Source organism: Ambystoma mexicanum, chromosome 1p (genome assembly GCF_040938575.1).
Source record: "Ambystoma mexicanum isolate Mex_15411 chromosome 1p, UKY_AmexF1_1, whole genome shotgun sequence".
NCBI classification, from domain to species: Eukaryota; Metazoa; Chordata; class Amphibia; order Caudata; family Ambystomatidae; genus Ambystoma; species Ambystoma mexicanum.
The window spans coordinates 223,621,013-223,642,696 of NC_090921.1; the positions used below are offsets into that span (position 1 = coordinate 223,621,013).

General features: G+C 48.0%; 1 protein-coding gene across 1 annotated transcript in view; it reads right to left on the minus strand.

Moving 5' to 3' along the window:
• The window catches only part of STAG3 (STAG3 cohesin complex component), a 2,261,782-nt gene that overhangs the window by 1,170,057 nt on the left and 1,070,041 nt on the right, over positions 1-21,684 (minus strand). The window contains exon 15 of the mRNA XM_069646424.1: positions 1,095-1,212. Coding sequence (XP_069502525.1) covers positions 1,095-1,212 — 118 coding nt within the window. The remainder of the gene's footprint in view (positions 1-1,094; positions 1,213-21,684) is intronic.

Below are 21,684 nucleotides of genomic sequence, written 5' to 3' on the forward strand. Positions count from 1 at the left end.
TAGTTACTTTATAAGATGGTACATCGAACCACTGGTTCCCATCACCCAGGCTGGCTTCCACCAACCGCTAAATCCTAGAACCTTGACACATCATTCACACAAACATTCTGTCGCAGCACACCAACATTCTCTCAGCTTATCATTTACATGCATACACTCCGAGCACTTCAAAACACAAATCTAAATCCAAGTCACAGCCAACCACAATGAACTGGCAGAATTGCTGGTAAAGTATTCTAACATGTTCTCCCAGAACTCAGGTAGGGTACAAGGCGTGGACCACAAGATCCAGACACCACAGAGTTTGATTAGGCTAAGACGGTCGCCTACCTACAGCAAGTGGACCTCTATTATACTGGTGTCAAAACCTGACAATAGCTGGCAATTTATATCTATTTTCGAAGCAGAAGTCCAACCTCTAAGAAGTAGTTCTGTGCTTTTCCATGCTCTGCCAGCTGTTGCCGCAAAGTTGTGATTCAGACTGATGGCAGTGAATCAGGACTGGAACACGGCAATGAGTTTTCTCCTCCTGATTAATTTGCCTCAGTGAGCCTGTCCAGTGAGCACGAGAGAGTTCCTCCATGTTTGTGGCACACAGTGCTCTGCTTTCTCCCCTCCCCAGCCTTGTAGCACTCATTGTTGATGGGCATGGTTCTATATTTCTCCTATACATTCCGGGCTGACTTTATTATGTCCATAAAAGATGAATAGAGGGGGTGTGGGAGAGGACATCAACAAGTAAGTGGGTCCTTGCCTGGCCAGTGCAAGGACCCCTCTAGGGAACGACCCTGCATCATCTTTTGGTGGATCAATCACAACTCAGGCCAGGGAAACAGAGTAGGCCGAGTTCCTGGTTCATAGAGTCCCCCCAGTCCTTGTGGAAAGTTAGTAACTTCATCAAAAAATACACTAGTGAAAATCCATGGTGAAGCAACCAGTAACTTGTCACTAATGCATACAATTAGACTATCTGTACGATTTGCTTTCTAACCTCTTAGGTAGGGCACAGTTTCCTAATGTCTATAGACCATTTAGTTTAAAAAAGCAAGACAAAGTTAAGCAGCAAGAATGAACATATTTGCCAAACTACTCACCTTCCTCCTCCTCAGAACTTTCTTCCAGGAGCAGTGCTGTTAGGCCTTCCCAATCCTTCAAAAGCGGTGCTGCGCTGTCCCAAAGGCTGTCCACAAGGTAGGCAGCATGCTCATGGTACTGACACAGAAAGTAAACATGGGAGACACAAGTGAAATACCTTTCAAAAAAGAATTCCAACATCTATATAGATTCTCATGTTAAGGAGAAAGCCATGAATGCCACCCCCTATCTCTTTATTTAGGAAAGGGACATTAAATGGTTTAGAAAAAAAAAGCATAGCGTATTCCTTTTCTCATTGTCGTCCTCTTAATATACCCATCACTCCAACATCACTCCAATATAAATAGGAAAAAGCAATTCACCCCAATTTAATATCAACATTTCCCTCGTGGTTGTTATCAAATGCTCGTATTTATGGAATGGGGTATTCTCATATTTCAAATCAGTTTGTACATAAACCGAAACAATTGCCTGAGAGAACGTTCGCATGATGAAGTTCACAAACACAGGCACTGTGGCATAGTGATTTGGTTTCATGACAAAGTAAACAAAAAGCATGGCATGAATGATCCTTCCAAAACGGAAAAAAAGATGATAACCCAGAATAAAAAGCAAACATTCTTTAAAATGTCACAAATAGATCGGATGGGCAGTTGAGACTGTACTGCAAGTTTGAGTTTTACATCTTTGGGATGGTAGAAGCTGTGCTGTCTTGGAAATTAACTATTGGTTTCTAATGAAATATTGCTCTACTATTGAACTTGCTGTATTACCCCAATCCCCCTTATATCACCACATTCGGATCAGTAGGAGTGCATGTATGAAAATGCTGCCACAATCATTGCATTCAAAAAGGTCTCCGTAGATGTCACTTAAGTGCCTTTATTTTAGGCATGCAGAATTAAATGAGGAGAATCAACACATTTCACAATGAAATTGTTCCCCAGGACCTCATGTTAGAACCATGTACCTTCCTTGTGATCGAGGGGATATGGTGGGAAGGGGTTGAACCACAGCGTTAGGCAACAGGATTTCCAGCCAAGATTTACCTTGCTCGCAAGAAGTGGCCGAGCAGTTAAAAGCAACAATTAGGGTGGCAAAGTAGTGGTTAAGATGTAGACAGTACGACATGTTTACAAAGCATTTAATGATTGCACACAGCAAAACATGAAAACGCACTACATGTAGTATCTTTATTTACAGGCAAGTAAACTATAATACATTTACTTTAGGTCTTTATTCTGCCAGTAATGGTCAACATCTTGGTAATAGCTAAGCAGGAGATATATTGGCCCCAGCACACAGATGGCTAAGCCATCTGGGGCAAAGCCACAGTCTGTGAAACTGCCATCCCACATGTGCAGCATCGATCAAACAGGGATGTTGCCTTCAATTTAGTCCCGGCCTCTCATCTGACATAGGTCCCTTCCCCAATTTTCACATTGACTGGAGTTTAGCTAGTCAGCCAGATAAAGCACCATTGGCAAAGGGTAAACATATTTACCAGTTTATGGTTAACTGCAAAAACCTCCATCTAGGGCAGAACTGACCAGACACCATTTTCATTTGGTTGCCAATGTGCGCCACTGCTCCCAAATCTCTCGCTGCCCCTAACATGCACCTATACACCCTCACCCTGCTCCTAACTCTCTACACTTTAGACGGGGATAATTTTCCCATGTTTGCATTATGGCCAACACTCAACTCATCTACACTCTTTCATGCCCTCCCAAACCTTAACCTATTCCCCTCTTACTCTAGCTCTGGAATATACAATCTCTTTAGGAAACCTTCCTCACTAACCATTTTAATTTCCAGAACACTCCGTTTGCTGTCAAAGGAGTCACTGAAACGTGTATTGCTCTCATGGTACTGACACACTCGCTGCCCTTTATACTGTCTCAGCTACTTTCTTTCACTTTCCTCTGCTCACCAAATATAATTTGGCTAAATCCCTCAGCCCCTCCTCCAGTCTTTTACATGCTCTCTTCAGTATCCTCTGATGAATCCAGGGAATTTGTCTCCTCTCCTCCAAGGGGGAGCCACCACTTTGGTAATAGGAAGATGAGCCTGCTAAGCAGAACATCCCCCTAGGGATCAGGGTAAGTTGGATGTTGCTAGGGAGGACCCCCACTCCCTCAGAGAACAGAAATACAAGTTAAACCTCCTTTGTCTCAAGATCCCAATATCTTTGTTGGTTATATGGAAGTTGGACTATACGACACTGTGAAACTTCCTGTACGAACGGCTGGTATGGTTTCTGACCATTTTTGTGCACCGCCCATGCCTGGGACTAAAGAACAGTGGATGGTCTCATCCCCTAGCATAATAGGGAATGAAGAGCCATCAGAATGGGACAGAGTGAAGAGCGGAATCTCTTGAAGCCCAGAAACAACCTAGGTGGTGTGGTCAGACCGAGAGCGTACGCCAAACGTGTTGGACCCAGCGGCAGTGCAACCCACAGTACACTCATGATCCTGCAGGGCAAGAAGCCAGAAACGCTTGGCTGAGGGACTGAGAACAGACGCAGAGCAATACACACGGTTAAGCAGCACCCCGAGAAGTGACAGACGGAGGTCCTGCAGGGTGAGAGAGAAAGACGACTACACCTGATGCAGAGCACCAGAGGTCTAAAAAGCAGCAATATCAGTCCAGCTCGCTGGCTCTCCTGAGGAGCACCACCAGGAAACCAAAGGTACACAGGGGCTCCAGAGAACCTGGATGAGGGTGGCGAAATACCCCTGAAGATGCCAAAGCGGGTTGAGAGAAGCACAACCCCTAAGGCACGGTGAGACAGACAAAATCGAAGGCTGGGAGAGAGAAGTATGACCCCAAAGCAGGGTGAAAGAAGCAAGACACCAAAGTGAGGAGAGAAAGAGCGGGGAGAGAAAGAGCAGAGACCTGAAGAGAGGTGAAACAAAATTCAAAGTACATGGTACAGACCAAGAGGTGAAAAGTTGGAGAGAGCGCCAGGAGTTTCCGTGGTGGTTAACACCAGAAGAAAACTTAGAGCGAGCATATGAAGCAAGGTTTAAGAGGGAAGGAAGGCAAAAGAAGGAGAAATGACTTACCAGTAATGTTCCTTCTATGGATTCTTTTTCCACCAGGTTTCTCATCTTGATAGCTATCCAGCAACAACTGCTCGGAACAGGGGGATGGGGGAGGGGGGCGACCAGTACCGCTCGATACTGTGATGGACTACTCCTTCATATACGGCCGCACCATTCCTTAATCAGACGCAATGTCGGGTGTCGTTAAAAAGGATGTACTACACCCCACACCTCAGTTCCCCACTTTTACACAAAGGCCCCCCATTCGCACCCGGGCCCGTCCTGTGAGAGGAAACCTGCAGTAACTTACCATAATGTTCTTTCTATGGATTCTTCCACCGTAGATACTGCATCAGATAGATATCCCCTTCCAGCTTCAGCTGCTTGGAAAAAAACTTCAACAGGGGCCGTCGATCGGTCTTGACTCAGTGCTCGATGGTTGGCTCTGGACAAGACGTCAGGCGTCGTACATATACTGCGTCACTACTAGCCCTCCTTACCTCAGTTCCCATTTCCCCCCCAGAAAGCAGCCATTGCCGAGTAAAACTAGTGAGAAAAATATGACTAATAGCCAACAGAGAATTAGAAAAAACCAAATCCCAGCTGGGAAATATGTATTTCCTATATTTTTTTTAGAATAAGGCATGCAGTTTGCAACCAAGAAGAGCAGGAGAGACCCTGGAACCCTCAATACCACTTGCCTCGTAAGAGGAAGCAACCAACTACTGCAGATGCTTTCTTAGCGGGTAGGGATGAGGAATCTGCGGGAGAAGAATCCATAGAAAGAATACAGTAAGTAATATCTCCTTCAATGGATTGCCGTTCTCCTGCAGATTCCTCATAAGAAATATTCCCAAGGGGGGCATGGCTACAAGGCCATGGGATAGAACGTGTTTTCTGAGGAGCTCCTGCTGATCCTGGACTGTTCCATGCAAAAGTCACACTAAATGGAACCTACGACTGACCAAAATATGCATGTGGACCTATGAAACTGCGTGGTACACCAGGAGAGCAAGCTGGACGGATTGACACTGTGATTCAAGAACTACGAGAAGTTTGCAGCTGCTTACAAGCGAAAAGAAAAAATGGCGGCTTGAGACAAAGAGATCAAATGTGGTGATAAGACTGCTGCTGGTGTACACGCTGGAAGCAGACCGTAGCCAAGCACAGAAGCCGGTAACAGGAAGGAGGAGCAGTGAACCTCTAATATTTCGCAGCTTAATGAGCAGCGGGAACCCAGTGACGGAGCGGGCAAGGAGGCAGCCCCTTTAACACCGTGTGGGCGCACACAAGAAGACACGTGCAAACAAACCTGGACACAGAGTGATCTGCCCGGAGCGAAGCGTGGGCACGTCGGATGTCTCTTACCCTGGCTACAGTGGGGGAAAAGCACGAGAGCCGGGGGGTAAGGACTTGCTGCTGAGTGGACTGGCCGCATGCCCTGGAGACACTTCGAATTGAATAAACGCTGCAACACTCTGGGAAAAATGCTGCGGCGGTCCGCTAAATACTTGAAAAGGAACAGAGACACATTGTTACTGTGCCGGAACAACGCGGCTGCCTAACCCGGGAAAAGCACATTGGAACACACGCCGGCTGGTCTTACATCATACAGGCAGGGCGGAAGGCTGCAAAAAAGCAACATTTTCCTTAAAACAGCTTCTTTCACTTCCAAATGCCTGAATAACCTAGCTCCCCCTTACCTATCGGAAAAAAAATCACTAGAACGGTTATCTGCCCTACGAGATCTGCTAAAACACTTATGCTGGAAATTCCCAGGTTCAAACGATTGACAGCGGGAGGCACTAGCTTCCCTGTTAAAGCTGCGCAATTCTGGAATAAGCTACCACTTGACCTTAACTAGAACAACCTTGCCCTAAATTTAAACATAAGGTACTCAAATGGTTGTGCACTAATAACACTTAACCTGATCTATTTTACTCCCACTACTTCCGGCTTTCACCTGACCTTGCACCCGTGGAGTCATACTGTACCTTAGGCGAGTACGTGTATATGACAATGCATTACTTACCGTAAAAGCATTTCTGATGGTTGTATCTGCTTAGATTCACATGCTGTGCATAGGTCCGACATCCAGGTCACTGCGGAGTATTGCATTTTGTTTTTCGTAGTCGAAAAGGGGACGTCGACAAGGCGTGTCTGTAACACTATCCCTATAGTGACGTGCGTTGTACCCACAATCCCTCACGCGTCGAGGTCCCTCTGTTTGTATTTTTCTGCCCTGAGGGAGCCTTTTAGCCGTGAATGAGTACAGAAAAGAGAGAAATATATATAAAAGGATGTCTATGTTCCTTCCATCCGAGCGGCGCATGTGAATCTAAGCAGATACAACCATCAGAAATGCTTTTACGGTAAGTAATGCATGGTCTTCTGATGTTTGTTAATCTGCTTAGAATCACATGCTGTGCATAGACTAGCGAGCAGTACCCGGAGTTGGCGGTGGGTTACGAGAAGGAACAGTAGAAAAAAGATGTCTTAATACTGCCTGCCCAACCTGGGAATCAGATCTAGAGTGTGCATCTAGACAGTAGTGTTTTGTAAAGGTGTGCACAGAACTCCAGGTTGCCGCTTTGCAGATGGACTCAAGGGGAACATTTGCAATGAATGCTATGGAAGCCCCCGTGCCTCGAGTGGAATGTGCTCTTGGCTTGAAGGGTAGTTCTCTCTTAGCAAGAGTGTAACAGAGAGTGATGCATTGAACAATCCATCTAGATATAGTGGATTTTGAGACCGCATCTCCTTCTCTTCCTGCTGCCACCGAGACAAAGAACTGATTAGTCTTTCTCAGTGGTCTGGTTCTTTCCATGTAGAACATGACAGCTCTGCGTACATCTAGTGTATGCAGACTTTTTTCTCCCGAGCTGGAAGGGTTTTGAAAGAACGTTGGTAGTTCCATAGTTTGGTTTACATGAAATTTCGAGATTAATTTAGGTGCAAACCTTGGGTGTGTGCGTAGAACCACCTTATCTTTGTGAACTGTTACGAAGGGGTCTAGTACAGAAAGAGCCTGTAGTTCACTTACTCTCCTAATGGAGGTGATAGCTATTAGGAAAGCAGTCTTAAGGGTGATATCTTTAAGAGTTGCCTTGTGCATGGGTTCGAAGGGAGGGCCCATGAGTCTGGAAAGTACCACATTTAAGTCCCATCCGGGAGCTGGGTTAGCTATCGGAGGGTGTATCCTCTTTACCCCCTCCATGAAGGCTTTGATAACTGGTATCTTCCACCACGACACTTTAAGTTGGGAAGTGGTGTATGCAGAAAGTGCCGCTAGGTGGACTTTAATGGAATTGAACACTAAACCTGAATCCAGTAAATGGGTCAAGTATAGAATAATGTCAGTAGGAGAGCAGTCAACTGGGTTGATGCTAATACCTCTACACCAGATAACGAATCTTTTCCATGTGCTAGAATAGCAGTGTCGAGTATTAGGTTTTCTGGCTTCCCTGAGGATGTCCATACATCTCTGTGGGAGTTGTAAATGTCCAAATTCTATGATCTCAGGAGCCAGGCTGCTAAGTTCATGGTCTGAGGGCATGGATGCAGTGTTCTGCCCTTGTCTTGTGACAGCATGTTGTACGGGCAGGGAAGTTTCACTGGGGGAGATAGGGACATCTCCATCAAGTGAGCGAACCATGGCTGCCGGGCCCACATTGGGGCCACTAGTATCATTGTAACCTGCTCCTGATGCATCTTGTGCACCACTTTGTTGAGAAGGGGAGTCGGGGGAAAAGCGTAAACAAATTTCTCTGACCATAGAATCGACAGACCGTTCCCCTTGGACTGGTTTTGGGGGTACCTGGAGGCGTAACTTTGGCATTGTGAGTTTTCCAGAGTTGCGAACAGGTCTATTTCCGGGAATCCCCATTGAGTGAAGACGTCTAAGACGATGTCTTTGTGTAATTGCCATTCGTACTCTCCGGGCAGGGGGAAGTCTCTGCTGAGTTTGTCTGCTAGAAGATTGAGTTCCCCTGGTACATGTTGTGATAGTAGGAACATGTTGTGTCTGAGAGCCCACTTCCATAAATTCTGGGACAGTTTGGACAGTCCTGGAGAGTGAGTGCCTCCTTGCTTGTTGAGGTAGTACATGGCTGTGGTGCTGTCTGTGAGGACCATCACTGTCTTTCCTTGTAGCTGTTTCTGAAAGGCTTTCAGTGCTTTGAACACCGCTAGTAGTTCCAGCAGGTTTATATGCTTGGATGCTAAGCTCGGAGTCCAAACTCCGTGGGCCGTCTGATGGGATAGGTGAGCCCCCCATCCTGTAAGGGATGCGTCTGTGGTTAGAGTGGCTTCCACTGCGGGTGTGGCAAAAGTTTTCCCTAATAACAGGTTTTCTTTTGTCCAGCACCGTAGCGAGAGAACCAAGGCCTGCGAGACCACCACTAGATCGTCCCATTGTCCGCTGGCCTGACACCACTGGCTGTAGAGCCACTCTTGCATTGGGCGCATGCGCAGGCGCGCGTGAGGTACCAAATAAATACATGACGCCATCATCCCTAGCAAGCGCATTGCTTTGCGTACCGTCACCTCTCGGCCTGCTACATAATGGGGAATCTGAAACAGCATGTTTTGGACCCTCTCGTTGGAGGGGAATACGAGGCCGTCCTTTGTTCGAATTAGAGCCCCTAGGAATTGTTTGATCTGGCTGGGGTCTAAGCTGGACTTCTTTTCGTTGATGGAGAAGCCCAGTTGGGACAAAAGGTCTACGGTCTTTTGGGTATTGGAGAAGCATGTTTCGTAAGAATCCCCTGTTATGAGCCAGTCGTCGAGGTAAGGGTATACCGGGATGGATAATCTGCGCAGGTGGGCCACTGCCACTGCCAGTACTTTCGTGAATACCCTTGGTGCAGATGCTATCCCGAAGGGTAGTACTCTGAACTGGTAGTGTTTGTCCTCTATCTTGAACCTGAGGTATTTTCTGTGCGATGTCAACATTAAAATATGAAAGTATGCATCTTTCATGTCCAGTGTTGTCATGTAATCCCCTTGTGATAACAGTGGGATTACCTCCTGTAAGGTCACCATACGAAACTTTTGGGGTTTGACAAATATGTTCGCTGGGCGCAGATCTAATACAGGGCGCATGGTTAAGTCCTTTTTGGGTACAAGGAAGTACACTGAATAAATACCTTCTGTTACCTGTGATAGGGGGACGGGCTCTATAGCTTCTTTCTTCAGTAGTTCTTCCACCTCTTGAAGAAGAATGGAGAGGTGTTGCGGTGTCATGCGTCGGTTCCGTGGGGGTTTGTACTTCGGGGAACCGTTGAACTCGATGCAGTATCCGTGGGCTATGGTGGATAATACCCAACGGTCTGACGTGATTCCCTCCCATGCTGAAAGGAACGATGTTAGCCGGCCCCCGACCGGTGATGCATGGGAGGGGACCCGAATTTTCGGGTCATTTGCTGGTATTGGGCGTGGAACCTCTGGGGCTGGAGCCACGACCTCTTCCTCTGCCACAGCGTTGGCCTCTTTGACTGAACTGGGTGTTACCCTGGTTAGTGGGCCAGTTGGAGCCAGAGTAATATTGTTGTTGTTGGTGGTTCTGCTGCTGTCTTTGGCCACGAAAGGAGCGTTTATTACCATAGCCTCGCCTGTTAGGGGGCCTAGAAATTTGATCAAGAGTCTTGATGGTATCAAACTCTTGTTTAGCATGTTCTAGGGCCTCATCTACTGCTTTCCCAAACAGATGTGTCTGTTCAATGGGTTTATTTATGAGGGAGGCTTGGGTTTCGGGCTTAAAACCTGAATTGCGTAGCCAAACGTGGCGTTTGAGAAGTATTCCCTGCACTAGGGAGCGGCCAGCCGTCTCAGCGGCATCTAGGGAGTTCTTAACGATGCCCTGGTTTACCAGTGTGCCCTCTGATATTATAGCTAGCAGGCGAGAACGCAGAGGCTCAGGTGCTTCCTCTGCTTCGCTGCGCAGCTTGTTCCACTGTGCATCTGCGTAGCTAGCTAAAAGTGAGTTGTTATTAGCAATTCTAGTAGAGAAGGCGGCGGAGGTCGTGATTCTCTTCCCCAGTGCGTAGAGTTTTTTGCCTTCTTTGTCTGGAGGTGCTTCACTAGTGGATAGTGGCACCCCTGCTCTTTTTCTTGTATTGGTAACCACAAGGGAGTCCGGAATAGAGTGTCCTCTGATGTATAAAGGGTCAGAGGATGAAGGGCTGAAGAGCTTTTCTATTCTAGGGTTGACCCCTCTTACTAAAGCTGGGTTAGTAAGGGAAGGAGAAATTCTTCTTTTAATAGAAGCCAGGAGTGGAATAGATTGGCTAACAGGGGCTTTTTCTTTGATGACTTTTTCTACAAAGTCAATGTCTGGAAGAGTTTCCCCTGTATCAATTTCAAAATGCGCTGCTGCCTTGCGCAATAGTGCATTGAGGGAAGGTTGGTCATCTATGGGAGAGGAGTTCCCATGTGAATCCTTGAGAGGAGAAGGGAGAAAGGCATCAGGGTCTGAATGTACTGATGGGGATTGCCAAGGCTGCACTGACGGTGAATGCCAGGGCTGCGAGGTAGCTGTATCCTCTTCAAAACCTGTAGCAGTGGTGTAAGGATCTTCTTCGAACCCCTCTTCCTCAAGTTCTACCTCTTCTTCTCCACCCAAACACCACTCATCTTCTTGGAGGTATTGCTCCTCCTCAGTGAGGTCAACCAGCCTAGGAATCTTGACTCTAGGGTCATCCTGTGGCCATTCTCTTTGTCTTTTGTGAGTGGGTGGGTCTTGGTTTCCTAGAAACCTTTCCATTTTCTCCATGCAAGAATGGAGTCTTTCAAGGGTCTCATGGGGTACCCCTGAATAGTCTAGAGGGGGGAAATTAGTGTTTTCGCCTTCCAATCGTTTCGAACGCTCCCACAACGTCGACGAGAGGGTCCCGTCTCCTTCTGAAAAGCCTTCAGGTAGTTCGGAAGCGTCCTTTGGAGAAAGGGGCAGTTCCTGGCTACTTTTATGTTTTTTCGAAGCGGTATTCGACGTTTGTTTCGTCGTCCGCGTACGTTTGTCTTCGGCGACAATTCTCGCTAGGCTCTCGACCACGATTTTGTCCGTCGAGGGCTCTGGTGTCGATGTTGTGTGCGTTGCGCGTTGTACCTCGACGGTCGCTCTATGGAGCGTTGCGTCGGATGTTTTTGGGGTAGCGCCCGTGTTAGATGGAAGCCCAATCTCTGGTCGCGGCTGCGTTTGCAGGTGGGGCTTGTGACCTTTACGGTCTGCGGTAGACGCCGGAGTGCCCTGCGTCCCCTTCGGCGCTGATGGATCCTTCGTTCTCGACGAAGAAGAGCCGTGGGTAGTGTGTTTAGCCTTATGGGGTTTGTGTGCGTCCTTGTCGCCGGGGTGTTCATCAGGGCGTGAGCCGAGCCCGTCGGGGCCGGGGACGGACGAGGAGCGGGAGCGCTCCTTCTGGGGGTTCATGACTTCCGTAACGGACGTCGAGGTATCGCACTCCTCGTCACTTTCAGTAACAGCGGCAGCGGGTGAGGAAACTGACTTCGACATCGCGTAGTCCGCCCACCTCTTAACCCTACGTTCTTTAAGAGTCCTGGGTTTTAAGAGCTTGCAGGATGCGCAGCTGTTCTCTATGTGATCGAGGGGTAAGCAACGATTACAGAGCTTGTGCTTATCTTTCCAAGTATATTTGCCCCTGCAGCGTGGGCAAAACTTAAATGGTGTCCTCTCCATAGCTGAGGCAATAATAGCTGGCGATAACAACCCCAAGGGAAAGAAAGGGGAGAAAGAAAGACATTCTCAAAGAGAAGAGACAAAGTTCTAACCCCCACTCTCCCTACTGTAAGTTGGCCGTAGAGGCCAGGCCACGTGTTCGGCAGCGCCGAAGGATCTCCTCCGCTCTTCCTCTCCGTCGAAAATCAGTTCGGCGGAGAAACAGCTTCACAGCTAACGTCGAGGGGGAGGGATCGTTATCAGTATATTAAGTTATGACAAAAGGACCGAGGTCCGTGGCAAGTATAGCAATGTCTCTCTAGGAGCTCCGCGAAAGGCGACCAGAAACTGGGCGGAAAAAAACAATCTGAGGGACCTCGACGCGTGAGGGATTGTGGGTACAACGCACGTCACTATAGGGATAGTGTTACAGAAACGCCTTGTCGACGTCCCCTTTTCGACTACGAAAAACAAAATGCAATACTCCGCAGTGACCACTGGATGTCGGACCTATGCACAGCATGTGATTCTAAGCAGATTAACAAACATCAGAAATAAACATATATGTCATTGTCGCCTTGACTCACTAAGGTTTACGCTTTGTATTATATGTATTTACTAACCTGTGTTAAGCACTGTAACTAAGCTATAAGACTTCTTGTACTGCTGCGCCTGGCTACCCTAGGGTTTGGTTTGCATTACCAAATAAATAAAACACGGATGCCTGCAACGGGGTTCTAACAACGTGATATGGACCTACAAGATTACTGGCAGCACAGTACATGGCCAGAGTGTTGCAATACTGTGCTGGGTGATCATAAGCATAGATAATGTAAAAGGAAAATGGACTAAGCAGTAGGGATTACTAAGACGCTGTGAGTTGCTTTGAAGCACGTACCAGCAAAACGCCATACACCCACGCATTAAGAACATAAATACAATATGACACTGAATGGTCTGTAACAACGTACCCAGACGTGCTGGGGGTCCGACCCATGCGTGATTCGATGCACAAGTGCCCTCCTACGGAACAGGAGCTCAGTAAGGCCACCAGGGTACTCAGAAGCACAGCACAATCTTCAGAATCAGCATTTGGGACACTCGCAGCATAAGTTGAAACGACATAGCCATCTAGGGCAGTGCTCCCAAGATACTGAACTAATACAGGCCCTGAGGGCCAAATAGTAGTGGGGACACAGTAGAGGTGCACAGACTCTGAGCTGATCACCAGGATACAGTGACGAAGGACCTGGCTTAGGCTGGGTGGGGGGTAGGAGGTGCTGCGACCTCACCTGAACAAGCCAGATTCACAAACGCAATGGGGCTGGCAGTGAGTTAGGGCATCGCGACCGAAGACTGGCCAGCGAGGGTGGAGCCATGTTATAGCACACCACTGCAGGATAACATGAGGCGAAGAGATGAACACAAGCTCTAGCACCAAGCAACACGAGAACGAAATCCAGAACGCAACTTGCAGTGCGTAACAGATCACCCCCCAGGAGTGCCCCGTAATCTAATGGATACATGTGCTTAGACAGCAAGATCTTAGTCTAGGCTGGTAGGACTCTGCAGAGGAGTCCTGTAGTTGAGGGCTGTGGAAGGTGGCTGTAAAGGAAATAACTAAGAGGTCAGTGCTCCATTGACCCACAGTGGCTCTGGCTACATATGGTGTGGGAGTGGAGGAGGAGCGGACAAAGCAGCCAACCCTGTACTGGAAACTGGTGCTGCGAAGAGCAGGGTGCGGCAGAAAAGCACAATATACACAGGGCACAGGTCACCAGTGGCTACCTTGGCTGTTGATCACGGAACACTCCGAGGCGGAAACGCCACTGCCAACACAAGAAAAGATGGCATCTAAGATCAGTGAAGGTAAAGGGAAACAACCCACGATGAATATCTTCACTAAGCCGGCTCATTCACCGGATGCTTCCACGCACACTGGGAGGATACACGTTGATTAACCACTCCATCGCCTAGCGACCACCAGATCCTGGAGGCCATAGCATACCTGAAATCCTTGTGGGAGAACAAGCTCAACGCAGCCATGGAGGAACTGAAAACCTAATTGAAATTCAAAATTGATGGGGTTAGTGTGGACGTCAACCTCCTGAGACAAGACGTGAGGGCGCTGGTGGAACGCACAAGTGGATTGAAAAGCAAGGTGAAGAGCAACACAGACACTGGCACGGCCAATGCTAAGGAGGTACATATATTGCAACAGGTGCGTAATCTGGAAGGCCGTGCAGAAAAAGCGGAAGGGCACGCACGACAACATACGTGTGGTGGGGTTACCAGAAGGAGAAGAAGGTACAAACCCGACGAATTATGTGGAGAACATGATGAAACAAGAGATTGGCGCAGGAGCACTCACCGCAGGAGCACTCACCCAATGGTTTACTGTGGTGAGGGCGCACAGGGCCCAAGCTAGGAGACCCCAGTCGGGGGCCCCTCCTCTGGCGATTATCGGCAAGATTTTGAATTACAAGGACAGGGAGAGGATTCTGGAACACTTCCGCAAAGGTGGGACGATAAGAGCATCGGCCACTGTTACAGCGTACCCAGACTACACCCTGTGGGTACAGCGACAACGACTAAACTACGTGACGGTCAAGAGGCGGCTGCAGGAATCTGGCTTCAAATTCATGCTGCTGTTTCCGGCAAGACAAAGTCTGCCTAAGAACAAGGTGTTTTTCTTTGAGACACCTGAGGAGGCGGCGAGCTGGCTGGACACCCTGGGTTGCCCAGAGGGTGAGAAGGGCCAGACCCAGAGCGGACAGAATAAGTGATAGATGCAGTTGGGGCTGGTTAGCGGCCGCAACACTAATATGGACGACGAGTAGCACAAAATCCTAAGGGGCTCATGGTATCCGTGTAGGGTATGTAGACATTGCACTCCAGTTATTCGCATGATATGCTACTCTAGGCTAAAATTGATAAAGTAATAAGGGATATGCATAAGGCTTTTGCGTAGTACACTGTGGCGTTAATGCAGAAGACTTAGAAGGAATGCGTTCCTAACCCCAGTAGTTAGTTTAGTTGCGATACCAATAGTGTGGTATCCCCCTGCAGAGCTCCAAGCACCGGCAAGGCTGAGAAGGACTAGATGCAGGGTAGCCTGAGATCCAGGGATGGAGCTGGGCAACAGTTGGGGAGGGGTAGGAAGGTGGGCAGGGGGGGTGGGCGTTTGGGGCGTTTCAAGGGAGGGTAGAGATGGATGTTGGGATAGTTAGCTGGGTACAAGCCTACAATCACAAGCCACGGAGGAAGATTAGATGGGTGGGTGCGGAGACGGGAGGTGTGGGAAACGGATAGCATGGGAGACCTGAGGATAATGACCTGGAATGGGAGGGGAATGAACTCATATTAAACAGAACAAAGTAATGATGTACTTCGAGAGATTGAAGATAGATATCGCACTATTACAAGAAACTCACATGAATAAGGAGAAGCAAGAGGTACTAATGAGGAAATGGAAAGGGACAACTCTAGGGGCAACATACATGGCGTACGCCAGAGGAGTCCTCACGTGGATAGCACCACATGTCCCTTTTAAGCTATTATGGTCCACTATAGACAAAGACGGGAGGATGGTATTAATTAAGGGGATGGTGGAAAATAGAGAAGTAAACATTATAAACATCTATGCCCTGAATCATGACAACAACCTATTTCAGGAATCTATACACCAGGATAAGCCCATATATGGATTGGGCAGTTATATGGGATGGTGACTTCAATTGTACCCTGGACCCGAAGCTAGATAGATTGGATGAGAAGGTTCATAGACCTACCCCAGCTGCAAAGGCTTTGCTCACCCTGTTGAAGGATTTTGGAATGGTAGACGTGTAGCATATGCGCCACCCACAGGATAGAGGGAAAACCTATGAAACAGATTAGATTATATATTTACCAGACCAGAACTACTAGAAGCGGTGACACAGGCAGAATATAAAGCTATAGTTCTCTCAGACCATTGGTAGTGACGTGGCAGATCACACCCCCTAGAGCTAGAATCCCGACATAGAAACCCAGGGCTGAGGCACTCAAAGACACAGTTCAGAGAAGCGCTGAGAAAGGATGTACGTGAATATTTTGAACATAATACGGGTAGCGTAGAATCAGCCGGAACGCTGTGGGAGGCATTTAAGGTGGTAGCAAGGGGAGTGGCAATATTAAAGTCAAAGGGGCTGCTGGGTGGCATAATACGGGAATTGCGTAAGGTGGAGAGGGAGCTGTAAACGAAACAGAGGGTATGACATCTCCGGCGGAAACTACGGTCATTAGCCATCTACAACAGTTATGCAGGGAGCACTGGGGAAGATTATGCAACCTAAATTATAGGAGATATGTGGAGACACAACATGCAGAGGGAGATATAGCCATGCTAGCAGCCTGCCTGGTCTATAAAAGCGAAACCCTTAGACAAGAAATAAGAGCAGAGAAGGGACCAGATGGCCAGACACGAGATATTCAGGAGGGGGTGAATGAATGTTTTTTTTTATACTATAGGGCATTGTAGGCAGATATTATGGATGGGGAAGAAATGGATGTTGTGGAGGCATTAACCGAGATCTCCCTGCCCAAGCTTGATGCGACCGAAAGGGAGAGCCTAGAGACCCCAGTTACGCTAGACGAGCTGGAATATGTTATTAAGACACTACCCACTAATAAAGTCCCAGGCGCGGATGGTCTCCCGAGCGAGTTTTAGAAAGCATATAAGACGGAATTGATCCCCCCGATGTTAGCTATGCTAAACGAAGCGTTTAATACAAATACACTGCCTGCATCTCTTCGGGAGGTAATCATCCTGCTACTTAAACTTAACAAACCGGACACGGACTGCAGGTCCTACAGACTGCTTTCAATGCTTAATCAAGACAGTAAAATACTTACAGCAGTGATGGCAAATAGATTGAAGCCCGTTATAAACAAACTTGTCCACCTGTATCAAACAGGGTATGTGTTACGCTCACCTGTATCCACGGGGACGCAACCCAGCCCTGGTTGGATGATTTGCACTCTCGAACCCTCTCCCGGTCCTTTGGTAATGCCTCTGGTTAAAGATGGGTCTGCAATATAGGAGAGTTAGATTCAATACCAGATTGTCTTTGTTTTCCCACCTCCCTTGGCCTCAACTCCTCCGTCCCCCGTGGGCCTTCTCCTCACCTTAAGATTGTAAAAGGTAGATTCTCCGTCCTGCTCCTCGTGGCAAGGGCGCGTAGATGTGGGGGGCGAGCAGCGACCAAGTTACTTCACTGGTGCAAGCCTCCCTGTGGGAATACAGGCCTGCTGCGACTCCATAGGTTTGCTGCTTTACAGTCTTTATATGCAGTTCTTATGTTCCGTTTAGTTCGAATAATAATGTCTTGCTTCTTTCATTTTAGGTATGGAAAGGAATTTTGGTGTTGTCGTGCAGTTTGAAGATGAGCATGGGCCGGTAGGCGAAAGCGCGGTGTGCGCGATGCTGTCCGGTGAGTAATATTATATTGCTAAACTGTGTCTTTTCTCTCCTTGCAGGTTGCGATGTTCCTCGCCGTTCGCCGTAATGTGCGAGCAATGATACTGACCAGGAGATGACTACCCAGGTAAGAATTGTGTGGCTTTCTTCATTCGGGAGGAAACGTGAGTAAACGCTTACTGATGCGGTCTTTCTCCTCTTTCCAGGTAATGGTATTCCAGAATTCATGCGGTGCCAGATGATGGAGTTTGTACCTTCAGGTGAGTGGAACTGAAGTCAGCGATGGATTGAATACAGGATGCTGTTCCAGGTAAGTTTCGTAGTGTTCTCTCTCTCTCTCTCTCTCTCTCTCTCTCTCTCTCTCTGCAGGTCCTTGGTTTCAGGTAAGCTGGCATCAAAGAACTGGACAGGGTGAGCGTTAAGCTGTCCACAGCAGAATAATGCAAAGCATGTTCTGCTGTTTGGGCGTGCTTTAAATAGTCTCAGGTAAAGTAGTCCAGATAAAATAGTCCCAGGCCTGCCACACCCAAAAGACTAGACGGCATAGCTCAGTTCCTTGTAACAGAGCTATGTGTGTGCCTCCATGTTGGCTGAACCCTTAAATAGTCCCAAGTAAATAGTCCCATTCTAATGTTGGTCTTCATGATGGTTCTGAGCCTGGCGCCAAAGGCCTGACTCCAAGAGTCTTGGATGAGGTTTTAAGGCCTTTGGCCTGGCCCTAACTGGAAGGCTGACTTGCCAGTGAGGGCCAGGGGCAAGGGTCATGACAGTATGTCCCTGGGCAGGTGTATATCAGATAACCTTAGAAGGCTCCACCACGTCGTAGATCAGACAGTGGGAAGCTCCCAGGATATGACGATAATTCCACTATATGTGGTGATGGCCTTTGATTCGGTCAAATCGCCCAGGCTGCTGGCTGTACTGAAGGATTAAGGGGTTGGCCCAGGATATTTGAAGTGGATCCAGCTGCTATACAACAAACCATTGGCCAGAGTCAGAACAGGGGCGACCATTTCTGAACAATGGCAACTAAGTAGAGGCACCTGACAGAGATGACCATGGTCCCTGATGCATTTCATCTTAGCATTGGAACCCTTGGCAGCGTATTTGAGACAGCAATATGGCGAGGTTGGGATTGACACTAAGGGTGGGCAACATTTTATATCAATGTATGCGGATGATACGGTATTGTACCTGAAATACCCAGAGGAGAACCTGCAGTATATCTTAGAGGTTATGGAGCAGTATGCGATGTTATCTGGCATAACAGTCCACCCTAAAAAGTCTACCATATTCCCCCTAGGAATGTATGTGGGGGTCTGCCACGACACAGACTGCCGGTATTAAAGATAAGGCGGGAAACCGAAACGTTCAGATTCCTGGGAATAGATATATACCATAAGATCGAGGTTGAATACAAGCAAAACACTGTGAAGGCAATGTCCAAAATCGGAAACAGCATGACGTTCTGGGCTAAGCTGCCTTTGGCCATGATGGGGAGGGTAGCGCTGTTGAAGATGGTAGTACTGCCTAGGTTACCACATTATTTCGCGAACATCCCGTATTTGATACCTAAATGTTTTTTGATGATATACAGAGTATATGCAGGGGGTTCATATCGCATAATTCCGGAAACAGAATAGCGTTATGGAAGCTACAAAACCCGTACGAACTAGGAGGCATTGGATTGCTCAACCTTGAAGTGTACTACTTGGCCAGCCAACTGCAATATGTGGCGCTCTTACTGGCAGATGACCCCCACACCTGAGTCTAGGCTGCTCAGAGCAGAGGGCGCCCCTCATTTTCTCAACAAATGGATGTGGCTGTCGAAGCAGCAGTGGGGAGGGGGACGAGATTATTGAATTTGGGTTGGGAAATATGGCGGAGGGTTTGCAGGGTGATGGATGACCCCACCCCGTGCTCTCTGCAAATGCCACTGGTGGCACTGGAAGGGACTGAAGGACAAATGAGAGGGATAATTAGACAGCACTGCGAAACGAAAGGCTTAGCGACCATAGGGGATTTATGGCAAGACAGGAAAGTGACACATTGGTGGGAGACACAGGATTACACCAAGGACAATATATCACATATGCAAGGTTAATTAAGATGATGAAAGGTAAATGGTCTGAGGCTGTGTTGGCCCAACAAGCCGATGTTGCCATAGGAACGTTTTGTGATGTGTCAGAAGGGGGCCATGAAGTCTCTCGGATATACGAGCTGTTGATGTCTAGGGTTGGGAAAGAAGTGATCAAGATGAGACGTGATTGGGAGGAGGGAGGGGAAGTGATGGGAGATGGGCTATGGCTCAGGGTTACCACGAGAAAGTATCCAGAAATGTGCGGCTGCAACAGATTCAGCTGTTTGTTACCCACAGAGCATACATGACCACTAAGAAGGCAGCCACGTTTAAAAACGCTGGAGCACAGACATGCCCTAAATGTGGAGAGGAGAGTGCAGGAATGGTGCATATGTTCTGGGTATGCCCTGAAACTAGGAAATTCTCGAGGGAGGTGGCGCACCTCTTGGCCGATAAAGATAATTCTGGACGTAGACTCCTTGTGGGCGGGCATGTTAGGTGGGTTCCCTAGGCTGCGTAAACTCAGACATGCGAGTAAGCTTAAATACTTAGCGTACATACTTGCTAAACGTAGAATAGCAATGAGTTGGTTAGCAACTAGGAGGCCGAGAGTGGAAGCTTGGTGGCAAGATCTCCAGAAATGAGCCAATGCCGAGACAACAGTGTGGCACGAGGCCATAAACTGATTGGGGGAGGAGGAAGCAGCACGTTGGCTGCCTGGAAACACTTAGTTTTAACTCTGTTTGAGCCTGGTCGGAGAAGCTCGGAGGAAGATATCTCTTCTTGGCGCCACAGGGGAAGTGACACCCGTGGAAGAGGTTGAGGCAAGAAGTAGTGTGGGGTAGGCTTGGGTGGGTGGAGAGGTAGGGGGGGTGAAAAACGAAAATGTGGTAGTGTAATGCTGTGAATGCACATTTTGGCATTCCACTAAGTTGCTTATGTTGAAACCAATAAAAATTGTAAAAAAATACAAATTCCCAAAGCAGAAGAAATAATGGAGGCAGGATGAAAACTTTACATCGCCCTTCAGAAGCTAGCGTCCGCCCCCACGACCGACGTCCAGACTGTAATGCTTCTTGAATGTATGAACCGTAGACCAGTTTGCAGCCTGGCAGATGTCCATGACCGGTAATCCTCTTTGCAGAGCCTTAGAGGGGGAAACCCCTCTGGTCAAATGCACCCTGATGCCAGGGGTCAACTCCTTGGCCACGCTATGGTAGCATTCAGAAATGCATATCGTGATCCAACGCAAGATTGTCTGCTTCGATACTGCCAAACCTGCCCTGGATACAGAAAAGGCCACAATTGGATGACCTTCCTGTACTCAGCCGTCCTGGCTACGTAAAAATGTAACACTCTTAAGAGTCAAGCCAGTGGAAACGCCCCTCTTCAGAGGGGTACAGCGGTGGATAAAACACCAGAAGATCGATGATGAGAGAAGGAATTCAGAAACCACCTTAGGCAGGAACACGGGCCTCACCTTAAGAGAAACCTTTTCACGAAAAAAACAATGGCATGACTGTTTACAAGAAAAGGCCTGCAGCTCGCTGACCCGCTAAAGTGATGGCCACCAGGAAAGCGGTCTTAAAGGTTAACAAACACAGTGAGCAAGACTGTAAAGCCTCAAAAGGAGCCGCCGTGAGGAATCTGAGGACCAGATTCAAATCCCCAAAAAGGAACAACAAAGGGAGAAGGCAGAAACGTAGTCACAAGGCCCTTAAGGAATTGGGCCATAACCAGAATTGTGAAGAAAGATCTTAGGTCCGGAGACCTTTTGTATACAAAGCCGCCAGGTATCCTTTGACTGTGGTGACCTGAAGGCCAGAAGTGACAGAAGGAATTCCATCACTGTAGTGGTGGGAGAAGAGATAGGGTCAAACAATCTCGCGTTCCTGCACCACACCTCAAATCCTCTCCACCTGCACACATACAAAGATCTTGTCGACAGTGTGCGTGCATCCAGCAGCACCTCAAGTACCTCCTCAGAGAGGTCTCAGTCAACATATCTCATGCTCCGAGGAGCCACACATGTAAATTGAGGGACTCCGAGTTCGGGTGAAGCATCCAACCTTCCAACTGGGGTAGGAGATCCGGCTGGCGAGGCAAAATGAGAGGTTGTTAGATGGTCAAGTCCAGAATGTCCTAGTACCATGTCCTCCTCGCCGCATGGATGCTCAAAACCTCCTAAACCTTCTGAGAAGCTACCGGATGACGGGAATCGGAGGGAAGGTATAGTGCAAAGGAAATGTCCAGTCCACAAGAAACACATAACCTAGCGCGTCGAACACTAGGCATTCCTTGAGGAAAACTATCTGCACTTCCTGTTGTA